This window comes from Hyaena hyaena, unplaced genomic scaffold (assembly GCF_003009895.1).
Source record: "Hyaena hyaena isolate Hyena2069 unplaced genomic scaffold, ASM300989v1 scaffold_1631, whole genome shotgun sequence".
Lineage (NCBI taxonomy): Eukaryota > Metazoa > Chordata > Mammalia > Carnivora > Hyaenidae > Hyaena > Hyaena hyaena.
In genome coordinates, this window is record NW_024082265.1 from 24,230 (window position 1) to 50,584 (window position 26,355).

At 40.3% G+C, this 26,355-nt stretch overlaps 1 protein-coding gene across 1 annotated transcript in view; it reads right to left on the reverse strand.

Annotated features, from left to right (window-relative positions):
* Window positions 1-8,718: 8,718 nt before the first annotated feature.
* LOC120226226 (alpha-2-macroglobulin-like) overlaps window positions 8,719-26,355 on the reverse strand; it is a 50,107-nt gene continuing 32,470 nt past the window's right edge. The window contains 14 exon segments of the mRNA XM_039224415.1: window positions 8,719-8,799; window positions 9,137-9,178; window positions 9,870-9,972; window positions 11,416-11,484; window positions 12,793-12,883; window positions 13,989-14,116; window positions 14,283-14,501; window positions 15,879-16,102; window positions 18,562-18,742; window positions 19,382-19,456; window positions 19,813-19,969; window positions 21,690-21,777; window positions 22,291-22,467; window positions 22,745-22,828. Coding sequence (XP_039080346.1) covers window positions 8,783-8,799; window positions 9,137-9,178; window positions 9,870-9,972; window positions 11,416-11,484; window positions 12,793-12,883; window positions 13,989-14,116; window positions 14,283-14,501; window positions 15,879-16,102; window positions 18,562-18,742; window positions 19,382-19,456; window positions 19,813-19,969; window positions 21,690-21,777; window positions 22,291-22,467; window positions 22,745-22,828 — 1,655 coding nt within the window. The 3' untranslated portion in view covers window positions 8,719-8,782.

The window sequence follows — 26,355 nt, forward strand, 5'->3', positions numbered from 1 at the left end:
CTCTCTGTCTGCATCCAGCCTCTCACCATCATCTAAAATCTCAAAAGAAGAAACAACCTTTCTTTCCCAAAGCTAAGTTATAGAGGGAAGTGGTTAAGGTATGGACTCTGATGCTAGAAGGCCTGGGTTCAGATTTTGTCTCTTTCATCCCTTGGACCTTGGGAAGCTTCTCAGCTTCTCTAAATCTGTTTCCTCATTTAAAAAATGGTATTGGGATGCCTGGGTGGCTCAGTCGGTTGAGCATCCGACTTCAGCTCGGGTCATGATCTCATAGTCTGTGGGTTCCAGCCCTATGTCGGGCTCTGTGCTGACAGTTCAGAACCTAGAGCCTACTTCAGATCTGTGTCTCCCTCTCTCTCTCTCTGCCCCTTCCCTGCTCGCGCTCTGTCTCCCTCTCTCAAAAATAAATAAACATTAAAATAATGGTATTAATCATACTATGTACATCATAGAATGGTTGTGAGGGATGGAATTACATAACAAACAACATGCTTAGAACAGTGCCCAGAAGATAGTAGACACTCAGTACTGGCTTTTTAAAAAATTAAGTTAACCCTATATCTATCTTTATGCTTGTACACTTTCTTACCTCATTAGAACCTTGCTACCATACTTGTTACCTCTTCAGTAACATCAGATTTTCTCTTAAACATGCAATTGATATTCAGAGATTGGTTTACCCAAAGTCCTAAAGATGGTTATTGGCAGATTTTAAAAACTAGAAGTCAACTAATTTCTAATTCAGCGAAATTGCCATAATACTTCCTGTCTGTCTACTCAGGTCAGTAAAGCTCCTGGCATGAAGTACCCTCTGTCTTTGTTAAAAAAAAAAAAATGCCTCCACGCAGATATACTTTATATTTTTTGGTGCCTAATCTACCCATCAAAAAAATTTTTTTAGAGGTAAAGTTTTTCAGATTGCCATCAGGTTATTTTGAATGTTCTGAGATTCTGCAGTATAAGGCTGTTTTGAAATGTACCCACTTTTATACTATATGTTATTACTTCAACTAGAATGTCATTATTTGTTCATTGCAACTATAGGATGCAATGCAAGGCAGTGAGTGATCTTTTAGTAAATTCGCATGGAATAAAGAAGGAATCAATGATAGATATTCAAGCCTGTATAGCTGTATACCTCGAAGACAAAACAATTCTTCTTAGAGTCTTGGTTCTGGAAACTCTAACAAAGCCCTGTTTATTGGCATGGGTCTGAAGCATTTCCTTTCTCTGTGTCTTTGAAGAAAGGAGGAAAGAAAACAGGATGATTTAGTCCCTGCCAAGGAGTGCATATAATTCTTTTTTTAAACTGAAGTATAATCGACATCTAATATGCTATTAGTTTTTTTTTTATTTTTTTAATATATTTTTAAATTTTATTTCTAGGAGAGAGAGAGAGACAGCGTGAGCAGGGGAGGGTCAGAGAGAGAGGGAGACAGAGACTCTGAAATAGGCTCCAGGCTCTGAGCTGGCAGTCAGCACAGAGCCCGACGAGGAGCTGGAACCCACAAACCGCGAGATCATGACCTAAGCGAAAGTCGGACGCTTAACCGACTAAGCCACCAAGGAGCCCCTATAATATACTATTAGTTTGAGGTGTACATCATAGGGACTTGATATTTTTATATGTTATGAAATTATTTCCACAATAATTTCTCACCACACAAAGTTGTTATGATATTATTGATTATATTCCCTATGCTATACATTATATTCTCATGACATTTATTTTGTATCTGTAAGCTTATACCTCTTAATCTCCTTCATCTCTTTCACCTGCCCCAACACCCCCTAACACCCCTTCACTCTGGTAACCAACAGTTTGTTTCCTGTATGTATCTATGAGTCTGTGTTTGTTTGTTTTGATTATTCATTTGTTTTATTTTTTGAGATTCCATATGTAAGGGAAGTCATACAGTATTTGTCTTTCTCTGGCTGATTTATTTACTTAGTATAATGCCCTTTAGGTCTATCCATGTTGGAAATATATCTATATCTATATCATCTATCTCTATCTCTGTCTCTATCTTTATCATCTCTATCTCTACATATATCTCTGTCATATCTATCTATCTATGTATCTATCTATCAATCATCTATTTCTTTATCAACACTTGTTATTTTATTTTATTTTTTGTTATTAGCCAATCTGACATGTGTGAGGTGATATCTCATGGTGGTTTCCATTTGTATTTCCCTGATGATTAGTGATATTGAGCATCTTTACATGTGTCTGTTGGCCATCTGGATATCTTCTTTGGAGAAATATCTTTTCAAATTCTCTGCGCATTTTTTAATTAGTTTGTTTTGTTTTGTTTTTTGATACTAAGTTGTGTGTGTTTTAAAATATATTTTGGATATTAACCCATTATCAGATGGATGATTTGCAAATATCTTTTCCTATTTGGGAGGTCATGTTTTCGTTTTGTTAATGGTTTCGTTCACTGTGCAAAAGCTTTTTAGTTTGATGTTTATTTTTAGCTTTTGTTGCCCTGGCCTGAGGAGACTTGTCCAAAAATATTTTAGTAAGACTGATGTCAAAGAGCTTACTGCCTATATTTTCTTCCAGGAGTTGTATGGTTTCATGTATTACATTCAAGTCTTTAATCCATTTCAATTTATTTTTGTGTATGATGTAAGATAGTTGTCCAAATTCCTTCTTTTGCATGTAGCTACCTGGTTATTGAAGACACTGTCTTTTCCTCATTGTATATTCTTGCCTCCTTTGTCATAGATTAATTGACATGCAGTTATGCATGGGTTTTTATCTGGACTGTCTCTTCCATTCCATTCATCAGTGTATCTGGTTTGATGCCAGTACCACACTGTTTTGATTACTCTACCTTGTAGTATAGTTTAAATCAGATAGAATGATATTTCCAGCTTTGTTCTTCTTTCTCAAGATTGCGTTGGCTACTCAGGGTCATTAAGTGTTCAATACAAATTTGAGGATTCTTTGTTTTGGTCTGAAAAATGCCATTAGTATTTTGATGGGGATTGCACTGAATCTGTAGATTGCTTCAGGTAGTATAGATATTTTAACAATATTAATTTTTCCAATCCATAAGCACAATATACCTTTCCATTTATTTGTGTTGTCTTCAGTGTCTTTCACTGATGTCTTACAGTTTTCAGTGTGCTGTTCTTTCTTGGTTAAATTTATTCCTAGGTACTTTATTCTATTGTCGATAGCACTGCTATCAACTTTGGGGTGCATGTATCCCTTCAAAACAGCACACCTGTATCCCTTGGATAGATACCTAGTAGTGCAATTGCTGGGTCATAGGGTAGTTCTATTTTTAATTTTTTGAGGAACCTCCATACTGTTTTCCAGATTGGCTGCATCATTTGCATTTCCACCAGCAAAAGAGATCTTTTTTTTTTTTAATGTTTTATTTATTTCTAGGAGAGAGAGAGACAGCGTGAGCAGGGGAGTGTCAGAGAGAGAGGGAGTCACAGACTGAAACAGGCTCCAGGCTCTGAGCTGGCAGTCAGCACAGAGCCCGATGCGGGGCCCGAACCCACGAACCGCGAGATCATGACCTAAGGGAAAGTCGGACGCTTAACCGACTAAGCCACCCAGGCGCCCCAAGAGATCTTCTTTCTCCACAACCTCACCACCATCTGTTGTTGCTTGAGTTGTTAATGTTAGACATTCCGACAAGTGTGAGGTGGTATCTCATTGTGGTTTTGATTTGTATTTGCCTGATGATGAGTGATGTTGAGCATTTTTTCATGTGTCTGTTAGCCATCTGGCTGTCTTCTTTGGAGAAGTGTCTGTTCATGTGTTTTGCGCATTTCTTCGTTGGATTATTTGTTTTTTGGGTGTTGAGTTTGATAAGTTCTTTATAGATTTTGGATACTAAACCCTTCATCTGATACATCATTTGCAAATATCATCTCCCATTCTGTCAGTTGCCTTTTAGTTTTGCTCATTGTTTCCTTCATTGTGCAGAAGCTTTTTATTTTGATGAGGTCCCAATAGTTCATTTTTCCTTTGGTTTCCCTTGCCTCTGGAGACGTGTTGAGTAAGAAGTTGCTGTGGCCGAGAGGTTTTTGCCTGCTTTCTCCTCTAGGATTTTGATGGCTTCCTGTCTTACATTTAGGTTTTTCACCCATTTTGACTTTCTTTTTGTGTATGGTGTAAGAAAATGGTCCAGGTTCATTTTTCTGCATGTTGCTGTCCAGTTTTCCTAGCACCGTTTGCTAAAGAGACTGTCTTTATTCCACTGGATATTCTTTCCTGTTTTTCAAAGATTAGTTGGCCATATGTTTGTGGATCTATTTCTCGGTTCTCTATTCTGTTCCATTGATCTGAGTGTCTGTTTTGTGCCAGTACCATATTGTCTTGATGACTACAGCTTTGTAATACAGCTTGAAGTCCAGGATTGTGATGCTTCCAGCTTTGGTTTTCCTTTTCAAGATTGCTTTGGCTATTCAGGGTCTTTTCTGGTTCCATACAATTTTTAGGATTGTTTGTTCTAGCTCTGTGAAGAATGCTGGTGTTATTTTGATAGGGATTGGAGGTATGCGATGCATTTTGGGTTAGTTTTTGTATATGATAGAAGACCAGGGCCTGTCTTCATTCTTTTGCATTTGGGTATCCAGTTTTTCCAATGCCATTTATTAAAGAGATTTTTCTTTTTACATTGAATGGTGTTGGCATCCTTGTCAAAAAAAAAAAAAAAAGTCAACTGACCATAGAGGCGCTGGTGTGACTCAGAGCTTTGGTTGATATCAGCTCAGGTCATGATCCCAGAATCCTCAGATTGAGCCCTGTCTCATTCTCTCTTTCTCCCTCTGCTCTTCTTCCCTATTTGCACTCTCTCTCTCTTTGAAATAAAATGTTAAACAATCAACTGACTGTAAATATGAAGGTTTATTTCTGTGCTTTCATTTGTATCTCACTGATACATCTGATACAGTGTGGCCAGACCACACTGTTTTGGTTGCTATAGCTTTGTATTTAAGTTTTGAAATCAGGATGTGTGAGTCTTCTAAGTATGTTCTTCTTTTTAAAGTTTTTTTTTTAACGTTTATTCATTTTTGAGAGACAGAGACAGAGTGTGAGTGGGGGAGGGGCTGAGAGAGAGGGAGACACAGCATCTGAAGCAGGCTCCAGGCTCTGAGCTGTCAGCCCAGAGCCTGATGTGGGGCTTGAACCCACAAACTGAGATATGACCTGAGCAGAAGTCAGATGCTTAACCGACTGAGTCACCAAGATGCCCCTAAAATGTTAGTTTTAAAGATTGTTTTGGCTTTAGGGTCCCTTGAAATTTCATATGAATTATAGGATGAGTTTTTCCATTTTTGCACAAAACACTACTGAAGCTTCAATAGGGGTTTCAATCAATCTCCTTATAAATTGCTTTGTCATTTAAAAAGTATGTTTTCATTTTAATCATATTTTTATTTCTTAAAGAAACAGCATCCCATTCCTTGCCATTGCATGTATGTGTGTGCATATCCTACTCAAGGCTGAAATATTTGGGGAAGGAGTGGAGAGTTAAAGTCTCTGTGAGCCACCTGGCCCATCCTTCACCAGGAGGTCTCAAGCACCCTTGCTTCCTTAGGTGTCATTCATTACCATTTTACTTATTATTTATTTATTTATTTATTTATTTATTTATTTATTTATTTATTTTAATGCTTATTTACTTTTGAGAGAGAGTGCATGAGAGCACTGTCAGCACAGAGCCTAATGTGCGGCTTCAACTCATGAACTGTGAGATCATGACCTGACCTGAAGTCAGATGCTCAACCGACTGAGCCACCCAGGGGTCTCCCGTTACATTTTAATTAGGTAATTACTTCACCAGTTAGACACTGGTCTCTCCTGTTGGGCTGTAGCAGGACTTCCTCTGATCTCTTCACTTGTGCATGCTGAGGGCCTACTGCAATGTCTTGTACATCTCAGGAGCTGATAAGACGGAGGGACCTGAAAAGGTAAGGGGAGTACGCGGGACCTGACAGGCTAGAAAGAACCAGTGGACTAACGTAATGGGAAGCCACCAATTGTCATTCAACAAAGAAGGATTACAACAAAATGTGAATTTTCTGAGCCCCTGAGTGGCTCAGCGGGTTGAGTGTCTGACTCTAGGTTTTAGCTCAGGTCATGATTTCACCGTTTGTGAATTCGAGCCCCACATCGAGCCCTGTGCTGACAGTGGAGAGCCTGTTTGGGATTCTCTCTCTCTCTTCCTCTCTCTGCTCCTCCCCTGCTTGTGCTCTCTCAAAATAAATAAATAAACTTTAAAAAATGTGAGTTTTGCAAAGAACACTTTGGCTGCAATTTGGTGACTGGTTTGGAGACAAGAATGCTCCGGAGCACACAGCCGCCCTTCAGGTGGGCGGCGGAGGCAACATGGCTGAGGGGGAAGGCAATGAGGGTGGGAGGGAGGCTGCGGACGTTTTACAGGAGGGAACCTGCACAATTAGAGTTTGGAGCGGGAACATAGAGACCTGACGTTGGATCTTGAACCATTAGCGGCTCTGCGCTGGCTGGGCATCAGAGTCTTACATGCGAGGTCTAGCAGGTCCTGGAACCAGAACCCCCTAGCCTCAGTCCTGTTTCCCTCCTCCCCTGCCCTGCTGGCAGAGAATGGTTTTTTGAGAGAGAGGTGTGAGTAGAGAAGGGGCAGGGCAGAGGGAGAAGAAGAGAGAGAATCTTAAGCAAGTTCCACGGTCAGTGCGGAGCTTAACACGGGGCTCCATCTCACGACCATGAGATCATGATCTGATTGGAAATCAAGAGTTGGTCGTCTATAACTGAGCCATCCAAGTGCCCCTCAGGTTTGCTTTTTTTGTGGATAATTGCTCTCCAAGTGCATTGTTATCATTACTCAAAAACAGCCTTGAGCCTTTCCATTTCTGAACAGATTTCCCTTGAAAAAATCATGTTATTACTGGCAGGCTTTAAAAGATTGTTTAGGGGCACCTGGGTGGCTCAGTCGGTTAAGCGTCCGACTTCAGCTCAGGTCATGATCTCATGGTTTGTGGGTTTGAGCCCCGCATAGGGTTCTGTGCTGATAGCTCAGAGCCTGGAGCCTGTTTCAGATTCTGTGTCTCCCTCTCTCTCTCTGCCCCTCCCCTGCTCATGCTTCTCTCTCTCTCTCTCTCAGAAATAAATTTTAAAAAATAAAATAAAAAGATTGTTTAATACATAGCTACCATTCAGTTTTTGAGTGTTCCTGTGTGTCAAGAACGAGACTAAGCGCACTCCTCACACCTATCTCCTGAGGTAGTTGCTGTTTCTAATCCCGTTTTGCAGATGAAACTGGAGTGGCCACTGTCTCCAGTCAGCCCCGCTGTGTCCAGTGAGGTCCACTATGTGGAGGACCTTTGTCTTTTCATCCTCATACACACTTGTGGAGGTTGATATTATTCTCCTTTTAGACAGATCAGAAAACTGAGTTGTGAGAAGAGTTAAGTGCTGGGTAAGATTACTGTGTAAAGTGCTAAATAGCAGAGTTGAATTTTGAGACCATTCCATTTTCCACATCTTTGGAAACATGTGCTTTTTCCACCACATCACACTGAAAATTATATAAAATATGGAAGGGAGATGATTCTCCAAAGAGGGAAACCCTGTCCCTGACCACTTCACCATTAGGAGAATCATTTCTTCCCTGTTTTTTGGAAGGACTTTAGCTTGGTCCTGGTTATCAAATTTGTGCTGGATAAATCTTGTGCTCCATCAGTCCTGTGAGCTCTTCTGTGTGGGGCCTCTACAGTGATATCGAAGCTTTGCAAGTGGTTTGGAATTCATGTAGGGCTGAGAGAAGGCAGGCTTGAATGCGTGGAGTTCAGTGACAACTTTTATCTTTTACTTTTGCCCAATCTGGAGATAGAGCTAAGAATGCTTGAACTTCAAAGTCCTTTAGAGTTCTGAGCCGATACCACCCAAGCTTCTGTCAAACCAACCCAAATGAAGACCAGGACTCCTAGGATTATTCCAGACATCTCTACAAACTCTTGAAGTTTCTGCTCCTGTATCCACACAATAAATGATGTCAATACTTATTACAAAGAAAATGTAGAGACTGGACATTGTGGGGATGCTGATTTCTGCCTCTGCATTGCTTCTTGAATTTACACCTATCCTTTGAACCTGGCTTAAAGTTCTGGGGGAAAATGCTCCAATATAACAGCCTCATTCGGGCTGCTAATTTCTGTCAACTTTTTATTCTAAGAGAAATTGTTTCTGATGTATCACCCCTTCAACATTTTCAGTCTGACATCCTTTATTGAAATTGATCACTCAATCAATGGCAGTTCTGGTTCTAACTGAGGACATGTAACCCTAGTTCAGGTGAAGTTCTAACTAGTTATGCTGCCTCCCAATGTAACTTATCCAACATCATATTTCATTATTTCCCTTTAATGAGGGAAGTCTTTTCTAGCCAAGACAGTCATATTTTCTCCTAAAACACACTCCAGCTTTTTCTTAGGGTATTCCTGTAACCATATCCTAGTACATAATCCAATACGTCCCCTGAAGCCCCAAATGAAACCTACTCAGACCAACATCCCTGTAACAGTCTTAATGTTCTGAAGTCCTTCAACCTTTGATTGCTATGAATTTTTAATCTTAAGATTCTATTGGGAATTATATGGAAGTGTTATAATGTTTATTGAACGAATGAGGAAACAGTGATAAAGACTGACCAGAAAAAAAGGTTTATTCCTCACATCTTCAGACATACCAAAAAACCTCTCTTCCACAGAGAACTGAGTCTGTGGGACAGATATCCCAGCAAAGCAGTTTTCATTGACGTGATCTTCAAGCATTTCCATGATCTGTGATAGTGGAAAGAAGAGAAAAATCAAGAGGGATGTGGGTTTCCTGAGCAATGAATATTCTGTCCTTTAGACCTGGGCAGCAAGGTGCCCAAGGAAACCTGATTAATATAGTGGGAAGTGAGATTTATTACTTAGAATTATTCAAAAAGTAATCCTATGAACTCTCCAAAGCTTGACCATCAGTGGCCTTTTCCCAAGAAATGCAATTTTCAGTAATAAGTTGCACTGTGAGCAAGACGATATCTATGAAAAATATTTAGCCAGAATTTTATGTTATGTGAGAGACAAACCAAAGGGGGTCTGACTGCCTTTGGAAAGCATGTGCATTGCTTACCTTTGCTGCAAGGGGCACTGTACTCCGCAACTGCAAACTCATCTGAATAAAAACAGAAGCCATTAGGTGAAGTGAGACGGAAAGCAAACATCAGTGGGAGACAGGTCCATTAAAAAATCCTTATGGGAATACTTGGATCAGAAACTTCAGTATCATCCATTTGATGCATTGTTTATGGTCTTAGGTTGCTAACTCTTCAAATACACTGTGCTGTATTTCTCTTTGCCCTACACTTCTGAAGGACAGTTCAAATGTTATCTGTATTTAAATCTCATGTTGTCTTATAATTGAGTTATCTGAAGAAAAGGGAGCTAAATATCCTACAGGTGGTTTGTCTTAGTAATTGACATATTTAGACAATCGATAGTTTCTACAATATACGTATAGAAGACAGAGAAGAATCAGACTTCTTGGGGACAAAATGAAGTAAAAAGAACAGTTAGCATAATGAGCCCCAACACACTTCTCAAATCTAAATATCTGTGATCAAAAGTTTAATTTCTAGGGGTGCATGGGTGGCTCAGTCAGTTCATTGACCAACCCTTGATATCGGCTCAAGTCATGATCTCACAGTAGTGGGATCGAGCTCTGCCTTGGGCTCTGCACTGAGGGTGAAACCCGCTTGGGATTCCCTCTCTCTCTCTGCTCTGCTCCCAAGTTTGTACTCTCTCTCTAGAAATTAAAAAAAAAAAAAAAGAAATTTAATTTCTATGTGGAAGTTGTTCACACTTACCTGTCTCATAGTAATCGTAGACCTTCACTATGGCTGGCTTCAGGTCTCTTACTGGGATGTCTTGCAGAACACTGAAGGTCAAGCTCAGTATCTGATTTGTCACCTAGAAAGCAAAAGGGAATTAAAAGTTTTCTTCTCTCTTCTTCGAATGAGTTTAAATAATCATCTACTTTCTTGGGGGAAAAGAACCCTTTTGATCAACTGACAGCTTCCTCAAGTAGTAGAATGTTCCCAGAATAAATGAAAAATTCCAAAATTTTTCTTTTTTAATTTTTTTTATGTTTTATTTCTAGGAGAGAGAGAGAGAGAAAGACAGCGTGAGCAGGGGAGGGTCAGAGAGAGTGGGAGTCACAGACTGAAACAGGCTCCAGGCTCTGAGCTGGCAGTCAGCACAGAGCCGGACGCGGGGCTCGAACCCACGAACCGCGAGATCATGACCTAAGCGAAAGTTGGATGCTTAACCGACTAAGCCACCCAGGCGCCCCCAAAATTTTTCTTAAATAATCCAATCAATTCATATATTCCTATAAATGCTAGTACATGGGCTCTTTTTACAGGGGGTGAATGATATATGATTTTATTGATTGAATGGCAATGTCCATTTTCACATATCAAGAGATTTGGGATAGTTTTACTTCTTTATCTCATAGAAATACTGTGTCAACTCAAAGAGGAATATAGAAAGGTTGATCATTACAGCCTTACTAAAATTTCATAAAGTTTGTAAACAATATTATCCATTAATATATGAATGAACAAATTATGTTAGATTATACAACTATAAAATGAGATTGGTTTATGGGTGGACTGATTTTATCATTTTTTGGTACATCCTTGCCGAGGCAGACAGTATTTTCCCCTTTTTAATTGCTGATGTGGTGTTGATATAATAATTGAGGTGTCAATTGTATAGTTGATATATTTGAGATATAATATATAATTGATGTATCAACATCAACATAGGAATTGATGTTGGCGTAATAACATAAGGAAGAAACTATTGGGTTTACCGTTGTGTTTCTTCCTTACATTACTCAATATTTTCCAAATAGGTTATTGACATAATAAACACATTGTATAGAGAATTTCTTGTTTATGAGGCCCTAGAAATATTCATATCCCAATATTATAATAAGCCATTTCTTCCCATTGTCTCACATGAAATGTGAATAAAGGAGAGGAGAATATTTACTGGAATTAATATTAGAACACTCACTTTTTTAAATGTTGATTTATTTATTTTGAGAGAGGCAGCACAATCAGGGGAGAGGCAGAAAGAGAGAAAGAGAGAGAGAATCCCTCTGCCAGTGCAGAACCTGACATGGGGCTTGATCTCACGAACTGTGAGATCATGACCTGAGTCAAAATCAAGAGCTGGACACTTAACTAAGCCAGCCAGGGACCCCTAGAATGCTCAAATTTTTGCCATCAGGTGATATCTCCAAAATGTCTTCATTCACTTCCCTTAGGATAGGATTATTATAACTCCCTTAGAAGGAGTATTATCTATATATATTTTTTTACAATAGAATGGCAGAGCTCTCACCTTATCCAGATAAATCAAAACATGGTTGTTGCTAACTTCTGTTCGACTCACGTGGTTAGATTTTTCAAGCTGGAGAAAATTAACACATTACAAATGTTAATAAACAGATGAAGCCTTTGGGGACACCAGAGAAAAGAAAATTTTGATTACCAAATTAAGCCCAAGGGTAGTGTCTTCAAATTATTTTTCTAAGTAAAAATGATAATGTTTTTAAATTAAAAATGAAAGATACTTGAGGTACAGCATTTAATGTTAGCATGGCACATGACCTAGGTGTAAAGTTGATATATCTGCAGAAACATGAAATAAACATCCTAAACTTGGGAATTTTCCATATTTGAATGTTCAGTTTACATTCTATTCCTTCATGAAAGAGGGGTTTTGTTTTACTTTTTTTTTTTTTGCTTGCTCTAATTTATAGCAATCTCGTTTTCCTCTGAACTTCCATAATACTCCTAGTTTATGTCCATCGGTTATTTTCATATATTTTTTCCACTGGTCCCAAAGCTTTATCTTAAGAGTCTAAGCTCCAGGAATGTGCTGATATCCTTCTTCTGGTAGTTGTGACTCCTTGAAGAGAGCTGTTTGTGCAATGAGACAGACAGTCCCTGTGGGTATCAACGAAGCAGTGGATGAAAAGTCCACTGCATCTGGGAAGGTCACCATGTCTGCCGGGAAGGCTGAGGAGGCTACATGAATATTATCCCTAATACCTGCCACACTGGCCTTAATCAGTGGTGGAAGGATGATCTCAGAACCGTTTGTCTCCATTGGCCATTTGAGTTTAAAAGACCAGTTAAGGATAATAATGCCTCATAAAACCTTCAGAAGGAAGGCAGAATATTTTATGCACCAGTCATTTGTGAGTGTATATGTTTTATTAGCTTTTTAAAATGAGCACTTTTTAAAAAAATTTTTAATGTTTATTTTTGAGAGAGAGACAGGCAGAGTGAGAGCTGGGGGGAGAGTGCAGAGAAAGAGGGAGACATAGAATCCAAAGCAGGCTGCAGGCTCTGAGCTGTCAGCACAGAGCCCGATGCGGGGCTCGAACCCACAAACTGAGATCATGACCTGACCCAAAGTCGGACACCTCACCAACTGAGCCACCCAGGCGCCCCTAAAATAAGTACCTTTTAATAGGTACAACTTGACCAAAAACCTATTCACAGAATTTTGAAACCCATGAAAGCAAAGTTCAATGAGGAAAAAAACACACATCAAAAAACCTGCATACAAACACCCTAAATTATATTTCTGATTTGAAGAAAGTATTAGTCTTTAGGAGAAGTTGATTTAAAATATTTTAATTTTTTCTTAGTCTGGAGATACACAAAACATTAAATAAAGCGGAGTCTTCCGGACTGAGAATAGACCTACCATTTTCACTGCTGGTTTCAGGGGAATGAAGCCAGATACCATCTTCACATCAGCAATCACCATGTTGGAGGTGGGGCGGCTCCCAGTGTAACTGAAGATTTGGGGGAGAAAGGAAATTAGGGCTGTCCATGTTATTAAGTATTCTTTTTTCCTATGTTCACAGTAAGCCCTCCCAGCCCTCAAAAGTACTTGGAAGCCTTCCTAAATACCCACCCCAAGTGGAAGATGGTTGTGCATTGGAATATCCAGGGAGCTTGTTAAAGCCACAGTGACCAAGCTTTACCATGGACCTGATGAATCAGTATTTCATGTGTGTGGACTCAAGACTCTGGAATTTATGGGGCGCCTCGGTGGCTCAGTCAGTTAAACATCCGACTTCGGCTCAGGTCATGATTCCACGCTTTGTGGGTTTGAGCCCTGCCTTGGGCTCTGTGCTGACAGCTCAGAGCCTGGAGCCTGCTTCAGATTCTGTGTCCCCTTCTCTCTCTGATCCTCCCCTGCTCACGCTGACTCTCTCTCTTCTTTCTCTCAGAAATAAATAATACATTAAAAAAAAAAGACTCCGGAATTCAAGGGAGCTCTGCGAGTGATGCATAGCTGGGCCTGAGACCTCTAATCTCTGCCCGTTATTTGTTACTTATACTATTAACTTTTGACCCACAGGAATATTCTTGTGGACAGATACAGTTTTTTGTAAGCCCTGGAGCTACTTGAATGTTGCTGTGTGTATATGCCTATCGATTATTTCGTGTCTCATCTGAGATTTATTTATTGCCAGTAGGAATTCTAACCAGAGAGTCACTACATTGTCCTATTCAGATATTTGGGGAGTTCTCCATCTCTGCCCTGGAGCGAGCAAGAATAATATAGCGTCTCATTACGACAGGATGAATTCCATTACGTTTAGAATTAACCAGGAATTCAGGTCAGAGGCCAAGGTTAATGTTCTTTTCTTAGTTATTACTGAGGGGAATTAACTTTTTGATAAGGAGGCTTCCCAATCATCGATCCTGGAGGTGAGGGAGGCACAACGTATATCCCATCATGAAGAAATTCTGTATTGACAGGAAGACACATTGCTTTTACAATAAGTGTAGCGCGAACATTTATTCCCTCAGCACCCAGCTTACGGAGGAGCTCCAGTACGAAGACAGGTTGTTATGCCCAGAAGTAGATGATCCTGTCAGAGGTCTCACCTGACATTCAGCGAGATCTGGAAGCTGATGTGGGCTTTGGGTCCCTCGCAAGTTTGGGGCAGAGTCTGCACGTCCAAAGCAATTGGGGATTCTTCCTTTCCTGGCAGAATGTTGTATTTCAAGGTTGTCTGTGGGACATCAAAGACAAAAAAATCTGTGTTCCTCTGGTGACAGAACTTCTCCAAACTTCCTCCTCTTTTTCTCTGCGTTGCCCTGTCATTGGCTGAGATAGGAATTTTCAGTGCGAACGGTTCCTGGGTGGCCCTCTGTCCCCTTGGGCCCCGAGAGTCTCACCTGGAGGTAGACACATCCTTCTCCAGTCACTGTCACGGTGTACTCTTCAGGCACCTTTGGCAATGAAGTCTGCTGTAGTAACAGACGGTTGTTGCTGTCCACTTGGAATTTTTTGAGAATCGTTCCTGAGTATTGGATGGTCACCTGTGCAGGCTCCTCGCTCCTGGTGAATGTGGCTTCCCCATACTTGGACAAGGCATGGAGAGCCACCACTGTGTCCTGGAAGAGGCGAGTGAGAGAACCTGTATAGGTTCAGTAACCTTTTGAGGGCCCCAAGAGGGTCTTTGATGTCCTCTTTCCCGCATCCCTTGCTACTTAAATATTGGAGTTCTAATTCCAAGATTGATTAGAATCCTTAGATAGATACCACAGATAGAGCTGTAACATTCACATATCTACCTTGGACTGTATGCTTTTTTTTCAAAATGTTTTTTTTTAATTCATTTTTTTGAGAGACATAGATAGACTTGGGCAGGGGAGGGGCAGAGAGAGAGGGAGACACAGAATCTGAAACAGGCTCCAGGCTCTGAGCTGTCAGCACTGAGCCCGATGTGGGGCTCAAACCCATGAACCATGAGATCATGACCTGAGTCAAAGTCAGACGCTTAACCAACTGAGCCACCCAGCGCCCCAGATTGTATGCTTCAGAAGCTTATTTTATTTCTCAGAAAATCGATTGTTTCCTATCTATAAATATTTGTGGCATATGGGATGTGGAAAATATATGTGAATGGGACTCATTAATTGGCCTTAGCTATTTGTCTAAGATACTTACTTGATAACAGTGGTCGTGACTGCCACCACTCAACCAAAGATCAGTCTGCCTCTCACCCCAAATTTAACTCTGCTCTGCTGCTGAGTTCAGTGCCCTGAGAAAACCCAAGGACCTTTGCAGCCATAATTACCTTCTTGATTTATTGGCATTTTTTAGCTCTCCCTTTATTACCAGAAGTCTGGATTCTTCTCACTCTTGCATATCATATTCTCAGTGCTCATCAGCATTGAACCTGAATGACATTCTTTAAATAATAGATTTAAAAAAAAAATAGCTGTTGTAATAAAAGTATTCCATTTTTTTCCATTCGTATGGAAAAATAAGCCTAAATTGTCTGAAGATAAAACTTCCTGCTGTGTACATATTGATGGATTTATTTAAAGAAAAGCTTAGGATGTTGGCATAATAAAGTAAGTTCTTTGTGCTGCTCGTGAACAAATATATAGTAAGAGGTGAATAGTGAATAGTGAGTAGCGCTCCTGAGAACATTATGAAAGGAATTCTTAGAACTTCCAGAAGATTCCAGAAGATAGATGTTTAAAAGTCATTCTGCTGTGGCCATTGCATATAGGGTCTCATTTCTTTAGAGAGGTAGAGTTTTTTTTATTGGGAAGAGGGGACTGCGATGATAACAGGGACGGGGTGCCAGAACTGCAGGAATTTTCTTTTTGCCCTCTTCGACTTTCATTTTTATTCATTTCTCACTCTCCCTGAGTACCAATAATATTTTCCTCAAGTTATTCTCATCTTCAGTTTTTCTTCCTGCATGTCTTTCTATCTTGTTCAGAACTTTTGTTCCCCGAAGGTGAAGTAACACAGACCTGGGTGGAGGAGAAGCCCCTGTGGGCATTCTGTTGCTTTAGGATCCACCTCACGATGACTGCGGCGGAAGTCAGCTGTTCGGAGGTTGGGGCACCGTGAGCTATGAGGTGAGCAAGGAGCACATAGGACGTCATCTCCACCTCAGCTGAGGGAGCCTGGGGTTGATAAAAATGCTCCACCAGTGCCCTGGGTTTCTGAGGTCGCTCCCAGTGGAGGGAATCAACTGGAGACGAGAAAGAGACTTGTGAGTGACTCCATACTCATATTTAATTTAAGCCAGAGCTTAAGTGAGGGGTGCATTCCAATTATATTCCCTTATACCTTATCTAGATGCGTTTCCTTCTGTATGAATCTGAACGTGGTTTGTTTCAGTCAGCCTAAGGCAGAAAATGTTGCTAAGTCATAAGCCCACAACCACCTCAGTTGTCAAATGGTTGCTATGATCGACCGGGTCGTTGGGGAGAAATAGTGCGGGAGTTAGTTCACTGACTGTGGTGAAGTCTTGTTTCTGATGTTATCCAGACCTTATCCGGGGATTGTTAAATTTTCTACAAGTTTTCCTCTTGAGAGTTCTTGTGAGGATAGCAGGTGATATGAGATAATGGAGTTAACAGTCATTAGGGACAAAAAAATACAGCAATCCTTAAAATGCCAAAGGCCGTCAAGGGTGTGAAATATTGGGCATGGATTTACAGTGCTGTGGGAAGTAAATTACTCTTCGGAGAGCAATGTGGGAATATCCAGCATAGGGGAAGCTGTGCTTGGCCTACTGATCCACAATTCACTTCACACAGTAGAACTAATGGGAGCTCACACACTCGCACAAGGAGACATATATGTGAGTGTTCACCGCGGCATGGTTTGCAATAGCAACAGTTAGGAAGCAAAACATATGAGGAGAGACTCTTTAATATAAGTCATGGTTTATCTATATATTACAATATATTATGCGGCAGTGAAAACCATGAACTAGAGCTACAGGCGCTCAGTAGGGGACTTCTATTAGCACAATGTTGAACTTAAGAAACAGAAGGCAGACAAATAGACAAGAAAACGAGATGCAGAAATACTCAAAAGTGTGATAGTTTATTTAAAGATGAAGGACACATAAAAATTCTGAATATTGTTTAGGAATATATATATATAGGGGCGCCTGGGTGGCTTAGTCGGTTAAGCGTCCGACTTTCGCTTGGGTCATGATCTCGCGGTTCGTGGTTCGAGCCCCGCGTCGGGCTCTGTGCTGACTGCCAGCTCAGAGCCTGGAGCCTGTTTCAGTCTGTGACTCCCTCTCTCTCTGACCCTCCCCTGCTCACGCTGTCTCTCTCTCTCGTCTAGAAATAAATAAAAAAAATATATATATATAAAAAAAAAAGGAATATATATATATATAGTAAAAATAAAGAAGTCCCTAGAAAAGGTAATGACCAATTCAGGGTAATGGTTACCTTCAGGGGGTGGGAGGGGTACACAGAATTTTTCCTGCATTAGTAATTTTGTATTTCTTAAGCTGGGAGGGATGTGTAAAGTGGTTTACGCCTTTTTGTATATCTGAAACATTCCCAGTACAAGCAGAAACAATTAATGGAGGTGTTAAGGGGGAAAGGTAGAATATATTTTATTGGATAAAATATTATCATTTGCATTTTCTATTTTTTTGACCCCTCCTATAGACTATTGTATACCTAGAAGTACTATGTGAATATGAATAGATTTGTCAACATGATCAGACTTGTGATATGAGCATAAAATACCAGAATTTATTCATGGGGTTACTTTCCTTCAGTCCTTTCTTTAAAAAATTTTTTTAAATGTTTTCTTTATTTCTGAGAGAGAGAGAGAGAGAGAGACAGCGTGAGCAGAGGAGGGGCAGAGAGAGAGAGGGCGACATAGAATCTGAAACAGGCTCCAGGCTGTGAGCTAGCTGTCAGCACAGAGCCGATGTGGGGTTCGAATCCACAAACCATGAGATCATGACCTGAGGCAAAGTCGGACGCTTAACCAACTAAGCCACCCAGGCACCCCTCCTTCAGTCCTTTCTTATGTTTAAGATGATAGGATACACCAGGTGAGGATTAGGTATATATTAAGAATGTACATTGTAATTATAATAGCTAATACTTCACAGCACTTACTATGTACCAATATAGTCTACTAAATGCTTTTCATATATTATTTAGTTTAATATTGACACATCCCCTATGAGGTAAATACTACATATTTTTTAATTAAAAAATGTTTTATTTATTTTTGAGAAAGACAGATCAAGGGGCAGATAAAGAAGGGGTCAGAAGATCTGAAGCAGGCTCTGCACTGACAGTAGCAAGCCTGATGTGGGGCTTGAACTCACGAACCGTGAGATCATGACCTGAGCTGAAGTCGGATGTTCACCTGACTGAGACGTCCAGGAGCCCTGGTGAACACTATTATTATCCCCATCTTACTGAAGAAGGATAATCATCAGTAAGGAAACACAGACAAGTGAAGCGACCTGCCCAAGGTCACACAGGTCAAAACATTTTGGAGCTAGTCTACAGAGGCTGATCTTCTCACTACTATGGTACACTGCCTCTTAGCTTCTGATGTGTGACTTGCTTAAGAAATTCCAGATTTTGTGATGATATAGACAAAAGAAGAGAGGGGAACGCTACCACAGGAGGTAGAGAGTGTGGGATGTTTGCTCACCTTCCTTCACGGCTTCCTCATTAAGTAAGTGGAGTATCTCCTTGCTCCGGTCCTGGTTACCTACCAGGGCAAAAGCATAGGCCAACAGTGCCGTGGTGTAGATGTGCTGTTCATAGCGTCCTTCCTTGGCTGAATTCCAGGCTGACTCCAAGCAGAACAGGGCGTTGCGGACAACAGGGTGCTGAGGAGGGAAAACAAGGGGGGAACCAAGCTATGTGAACAGGGACACTGGCTTTCTCAGGTAAACGTGCATAATTTGTCAAATGCATGTGTCCGTCTATTCTCATGCTTTTTTTTTTTTTAATGTTCATTTATTTATTTTGAGAGCCTCTCAGGAGGGGGAGAGATGGGCAGAGAGAGAGGGAGAAACAGAGAATCCCAAGCAGGCTCCATGCTGTCAGTGCAGAGCCTGATGTGGGGCTCGATTCCATGAACCGCGAGCTCATGACCTGAGCTAAAAATCAAGAGTGAGAGACGCTTAACCAACTGAGCCACCCAGGCGCCCCCATCTATTGTCATTTTTTATGTTATTATCACATTCATAAGGCAGGAACACAGACCATATTTTTAGAACTCATTTTGGGTGTATATATGGCAGTAGTGGGAGATCTCAGGGGAGAAATAGCTTAGGGGCATCACTGGGATAGCGTGTATCTTTCTTAATGGATTGACCACATTTTCTATTGATCTGAGAAGCACTGGCCTGGCCTAGAAGGAAAGCTGATCCTTGGCATGTAGTAAGGTGATATCTCTGACAGCAGGGCAGCAGTTTCATTGCATCCAGAACTACACCCCAGCAGGGGAATGAGGTGGTACCTACAGTGGCGGGGAGATGAATCTCTAGAAAGGCGATGGTGATATAGGCAGAGAGGGTCACTTCGTCGTCCACTCCACCCTGTAAGTATGGGGGGGTCAAGAGAGAGAGAGATTTGATTACTTTAACTTCTGAGAATGCTCTTAATCAGTTCCTTGTGTGTCATGGAATGTATCCTTACTCATATGCATCCCCTTGGGGGCAAATGAGCACAATCAACCTACGTTCCATCCCCTCCTTCTTGGTACTATCCAGAATTTCTTTCTCTCTCTTCCTTTCTTTCTTCCTTCCTTTCTTTCTTCCTCCCTCCCTCTCTCTCTCTCTCTCTCTTTCTTTCTTTCTCTTTCTTAAGGGATTCCTATATTATTACTTCCTCTCCTCATCTCCTTGTAGACATCAGGATGGACAGATCAAAGGTAATTCCATGAGCACCTCACCTTAATGGCATTGTTAAGCAGAGACCCAGAGCTCCTGAAACAGCCATTGTCCTTCTGCTTTTGAGAGAGCCACATGAGGGCTTGGTGGATGTGTGCCTCATCGATGAAGATGTAGGCTCGAGCCTGGGCAAAAGTCTTCAGTACAAAGGCGGTGAGCCTGAGCAGGAGGGAGGCAATAATGATATCATGTCGTTACAATAGTTTTATAACTGTGTCACAGTAACATGCTTCACATGACAGCATTTGCATTGAGGTTAGTCACTTGACAGGTATGCATGGATATTTAGAACTCCCGCCTCCTTTAGACTGCTTGATTAATCTGCTAGATCTAGTATTTCCTTGCTGATTCATTTACTCTTTGCTACAGTGAGTCATGTTCTAATGTTCTTCTAGGGTTACTTATTTTTACTTATTTGAGTAAGGCTTTCCATCTTTCTTCTCTTTAAAGAGTACATGGCAGAATCTTCTACAGAAGACTGTAGTAACTTCTAACTGCTTTGCTTTGCTTTGCCTTAGGGATTTTAAAGCGTTTCATGTCACTGGGTCCTCCTCATTTTTTTCTTCCTATGAGTGAATTTGTTCTCAGTCAAGATGAGTATGATCTAAAAAATACCATAAATTGAAGTTAATATGATTTATCTAAAAGTCATATGACATGTTCACTGGCCATATTATTTATTTAAAAAAATTTTTAAATGTTTTATTTATTTCTGAGAGAGAGAGAGAGAGAGAGAGAGAGAGAGAGAGGCAGTGTGAGCAGGGGAGAGTCAGAGAGAGAGGGAGACAAAGAATCAGAAGCAGGCTCCAGGCTCTGAGCTAGCTGTCAGCACAGAGCCTGATGCAGGGCTCGAACCCATGAACTGTGAGATCATGACCTGAGCCGAAGTAGGACGCTTAACTGACTGAGCCACCCAGGGGCTTCTGGCCATATTATTTACAAACTCATGGTTATGGGAGCTATTTTAGAAAAAAATAGCCACTTAAAAATAACTATTTTATTTTATTATCATTTAAAAAATTTTATAAATGTTTATTTAATTTTTGATGGAGAGAGAGAGAGAGAGACAGAGCATGAGTGGGGGAGGGGCAGAGAGAGAGAGAGAGACAAAAGAATCTGAAGCAGGCTTCAGGCTCTGAGCTGTAAGCATAGAACCTGACACAGGCCTTGAACTCACAGACTGTGAGATCATGACCTGAGCTGAAGTTGGACGCTTAACTGACTGAGCCACCCAGGCACCCCAATTTTATTATTATTGTCAAAAAGATTTTAAGTAATCTCTACACCCAACATGGAGCTCGAACTTTCAACTCGAGGTCAAATATCACATGCTCTATTGATTAAGCAAGCCAGGTGCCCCCCCCAAAATAGTTATTTTATTTTACTATTATTCTTTTTAAATGTTACTCTATTTTTTAGAAGTTTATTTATTTTGAGGGAGAGAGAAAGAGAGAGAGAGAGCACAAGTGGGGGAGGGTCAGAGAGAGGGAGAGAAAATCCCAAGTTGGCTCTGAGCTGTCAGCACAGAGCCTGATTCAGGGCTCGAACTCACAAACCATGAGATCATGACCTTAGCCAAAATCAAGAATCAGGTGCTTAACTGACTGAGCCACCCAAAAGCCTTCCCAAAAATAGCTGTTTTAGAAAGAATACCCTTGTTACTATTAACAGGATGAATTTTGGGACAGATCTAACATACATGTATTTGAGTGTCAGCCTTTCTGCTGGTTATCTCGCTAGTCTTGATATAGGTGTCAAGTGTAACCAACTATACGTTTAATAATACCTATCTGATAAGGTTACTGTGAATATACTTGTGATAATATATGTACAAGAGCTGGTACAGAAACAGGAGCTCAAAAAGCTGTCTATCCCTTACCAGGTATTGCCCTCACCCCTGCCATGTTGTTCCCCAAAGGTGCTATAGGAGCCATCATAGTGCTTATAGTTCAGCTGTCTCTGGTAACCTGGAAAAGAAGGTTAATGAAACAGTATGACAGACAGTATGCGTTGTGGCCAGAAAAATTACCAAAATCCCTCAGTCTCTGGTGGTATTTCTTTCTTTTTAAATTAAAAAAAAAAACATTTATTTTGATAGAGAGAGCACACAAGTGGGAGAGGGGCATAGAGAGAGAGAGGGCAGAGGCTCCCAAGCAGGCTCCGTACTGACAGCTGAGAGCCTGATGTGGGGCTCGAACCCACAAACTGCGAGATTCGGACCATCCAGGCATCCCTTTGGTGACATTTCTTAAATTCTGCTGTCATATATTAGAAGGGTCTGAGCCCTAAACATTTATGGGGGGATGGACCCTGCATAGTTACCATAAAATTAGCAGTCACAGCGTTTGTATCAAAGTAACTATGATACTATGATAAGCCAACACGTTATAGAATTGATAAGTAAGTGAAGCCTATTGGGAAATCCAGTCAATTGTTAAAATGACACTGCAAAGGTTTCACTCACTCGCTTAATCGCTCACCATTATTGAGGTAGCCAATGGCCTTGGACTTGACCTCTGGAGTCAACTGTTGTGTATTATTTAGATAATTCAGAACGTAGATGTTAGGAGCAAAGAGGACCATATTCTGTTCACCACAGCTGTAGGGCATTTGGAGGAGATTTTGTATATTTTGCATGGCAGAGCCCAAGATATCTCCTAGAGAATGGGAGAGATGAGATGTCATAAAGCTTATGGATTATAATCAATCCGAGTCCTTAGGAAGAAATGAATAACTTTAGGAATGCTGGAAAATGAAGATTCTTAGCAAGGGTGAGTTGTCCAGGGACGGAAGTATGATTGAGAGCAATGAACAAGCCTGAAGAAGGGGGTAAGAATGAAGTTAAAATTATAGCTGTTATTTTGAGTATTTATGGGAAAGAAATACAGTAAAAACTGCCCATATAGCAGAACAAGTCCCAGGGCTGGAGCTCACCCAATACTGAGACGGAGGCTCGGGCAGATTCTTCTACCACATTCAGTGGCAGCTTCAGAGATAGTTGTTCAGACGCTCCAGAACCTAGAGAAACAGACAAATAAGCCGTAATGAAACTTGTCTCTGCTATATGTCTTCCTGAAGAGCTCCAAAACACAGAAGCCACAACTGTGCCTTCCTTAAACTTCTGAAAAGTCGTCCCTCTTTCAATATGTCCCTTTTTTAAAAAAAATATCTTAAATGTGTACGAACGGGATTCTGAGATTTCCAGAAATTCTCTTTTCCCATCCCTCTTTCCTCCCTGTATGTAGAGGGCATTCCAAAGGCTACAAATTCACAAGTCTCCTAATGTTGTGACTCTGTTGTGACCGTTCTGTGGCTAGCATGAGATGGTTATCACAAGATGATTCGTTTAGGATCTATCCATAACCGCCTTACTCGACAGTTGTTTGAAAAAAAAAAAAAACCCTAATATATATATAAGCAAAGGAGAAATCTCTGAAATTTCCAAATTCTTTTTTTTTTTAAATGTTTTATTTATTTCTTAGGAGAGAGAGAGAGAGACAGCGTGAGCAGGGGAGGGTCAGAGAGAGTGGGAGTCACAGACTGAAACAGGCTCCAGGCTTTGAGCTGGCAGTCAGCACAGAGCCCGACGCGGGGCTCGAACCCGCGAACTGCGAGATCATGACCTAAGCGAAAGTTGGACGCTTAACCGACTAAGCCACCCAGGCGCCCCTGAAATTTCCAAATTCTTGCAATAATGCTGTCTTGACTGCCCTCAAATGTCACAGCTATGAAGACAGTACTCTTAGGGGAGCCCGAGACATTGAGCCTGGAGGTGAAGGTGAACAGTGTCTGACTCACTGAACATAAAATAATTGCTGCTGATAGGCATATATGTACTGCCATTTCCGGATTGGTGAATTGCATGACGATGAAAGAGAAATGTAGCATTTACCTTCATGCTGCATCCCCTTCCTCATGAAATTAATATTGAAACTTTAGTCAGAGGGTACAAAATTTCAGTCATGCAGGAAGGTTACGCTGTAGAGATCTCTTGCGTAGAAGAATGCCTGCTATTAACAATACCATACTGAACACTTAAATGTTCATTTGCTAATAGGATAGATTTCATACTAAGTGATCCTATCACACAGAAAATATGATACTAAGAGTGGAAGGAAACTTCTGGAAGTGACGGATAGGTTTAAGGTGGAAATTGTGGTGACAATCTTACAGGTGTACACTTATTTCCAAATTCTAAATTAAAATTTAGATATGCAACTGTATATATAATATATAATTATATAATATTATATATGTATTATGTATGTACTACATATATGTATATGTAATATATATGTATATGTATTATGTATGTATATTATATGTGTATATATTATATAAAGTAATTGTATATTAAAGTATATATTATATATAAATATATTTATATTACATATAAAATAGATAATAATGTATACATACATTGTATATACATATATACATTATATTATATATGTATTATTTGTATGTTAAAATTTTTTTTTAATTTAATGTATTTTTTTGATACAGAGAGAGAGAAAGAGCATGTACACACTTGCACACAAATATGGAGGGGCAGAGAGAGAGGGAGAGAGAGAATCCCAAGCAGGTGACATGGGGCTTGAACTTATGAAGCTGATCATGACCTGAGCCGATATTAAGAGTTGGGTGCTTAACCAACTGAGACACCCAGGGGCCCTGTATTATTTGCATATTAAAAAACCTCTATTAACTTCCCCCCAAGAAATTTTTGTAAGAAAACAATCTGAGTGGATCCTCTCTCTCTCTTTCTGTCCCTTCCCTCCTGTCTCAAAATAAATAAACATTTTTAAAAACCCAGATGCCATAAAAAATGTAAAAAACAAATTATTAACCAAGAAAAATGCAACTTATTCAATAGATAAAGAATCTAATTAACGGAGGACCCTAATAGGGGAGAAGAAGGGGGGAAAAGTAGTGGGAGAGAGGGAGAGAGGCAAACCATGAGAGACTCTTGAATGCCGAGAACAAACTGAGGACTGATGGGGGTGGGGGGGAGGGGAAGGGGGTGATAGGCATGGAGGAGGGCACTTGTGGGGATGAACACTGGGTGTTATATGGAAGCCAACTTGACAATAAACTATTACAAAAAAAAAAGAATCTATTGAGTGCAATACAGATGGATCAGAAAAAAACCCCAAACCACTACGACCTGAGAGGTCACAGGATGTGAAGACATTCATAAATATGTAAAAATTAGCTCATCCTCACTTGTGATTGTAGAGATTCAGATTAAAACATTATATTTTTTCATCCAAATTTTTTACCAAAATTTAAAACTTTCATGGTAAAATATGATGGTGAAAATGGAGGGAAATATAAACCGGTGGGAATATTTAACATATTTAGGAAATAAAGAAAGGGTTTTTAACATTCTATTATAGCTGAATAATATACATATTGCCTTAATTAGGAATTTCACATTTTGGTATGTACCGTAAATATACTTGCATCTGGGGGCGCCTGGGTGGCTCAGTCCGTTAAGTGTCTGACTCTTGGTTTTGGCTCAAGTCATGATCTCGTGGCTTGTGGGATCAAGCCCCAAATCAGGCTCTGTGCCAACAGTTCAGATCCTGCTTGGGATTCTCTGTCTCCTTTTCTCTCTCTGCCCCTCACCTGCTCACTCTCTCTCTTTCTCTCTCTCAAAATAAATAAACACTTTAAAAAAATACTTGCGGGGTGTCTGGGTGGTTCAGTCAGTTGGACATAGGACTTCGGCTTATATCATGACCTCCCTGTTCATAAGTTCAAGCCCTGTGTCGGACTATGTGCTGACAGCTCAGAGCCTGGAGCCTGCTTCAGATTCTGTGTCTCCCTCTCTCCCTGCCCTTCCCCTGCTCATGCTCTCTCTCTCTCTCTTTCTCAAAAATAAATAAACATTAAAAAATATTTTAAAAAACCTTGCATCTGTACATAAGGAGGTATTTATTATTTACACTTATTCATCCTGGCAAATAGTTAAGAAAATGAGGAATAGCTAAAAATACCAATTAGAACTGTGATATATCGATAGTATGGAATTTTACTAAAATTCCATAAAAGGAAATTACCTTTCAGGAATGGGACTAAAAGGGATTACCTAGTTCTATAATGTAACATGGTTAGATCTTTAAGCTAGATTGCTGAGTAAAAAGTCGTGAAATGTTACTTATAGAAGTTATAGAATGAAACTTATGCCATTTACATGAATCACATATAAAACAAATTCACTTGGCTGTGCAGAAGCTTTTAATCTTGATGAGGTCCCAACAATTTATTTTTGCTCTTGATAAGGAACTCGCCAAACTACATGCCCGAAAAACAAACAACCCAGTGAAGAAATGGGCAGAAGATATGAACAGATACTTCTCCAAAGAGGACATCCAGATGGCCAACAGACACATGAAACGATGCTCAGCATCGCTCCTCATCAGGGAAATACAAATCAAAACCACACTGAGATACCACCTCACGCCAGTCAGAGTGGCTAAAATGAGCAAATCAGAGAACTCTAGATGCTGGCGAGGATGTGGAGAAACGGGCACCCTCCT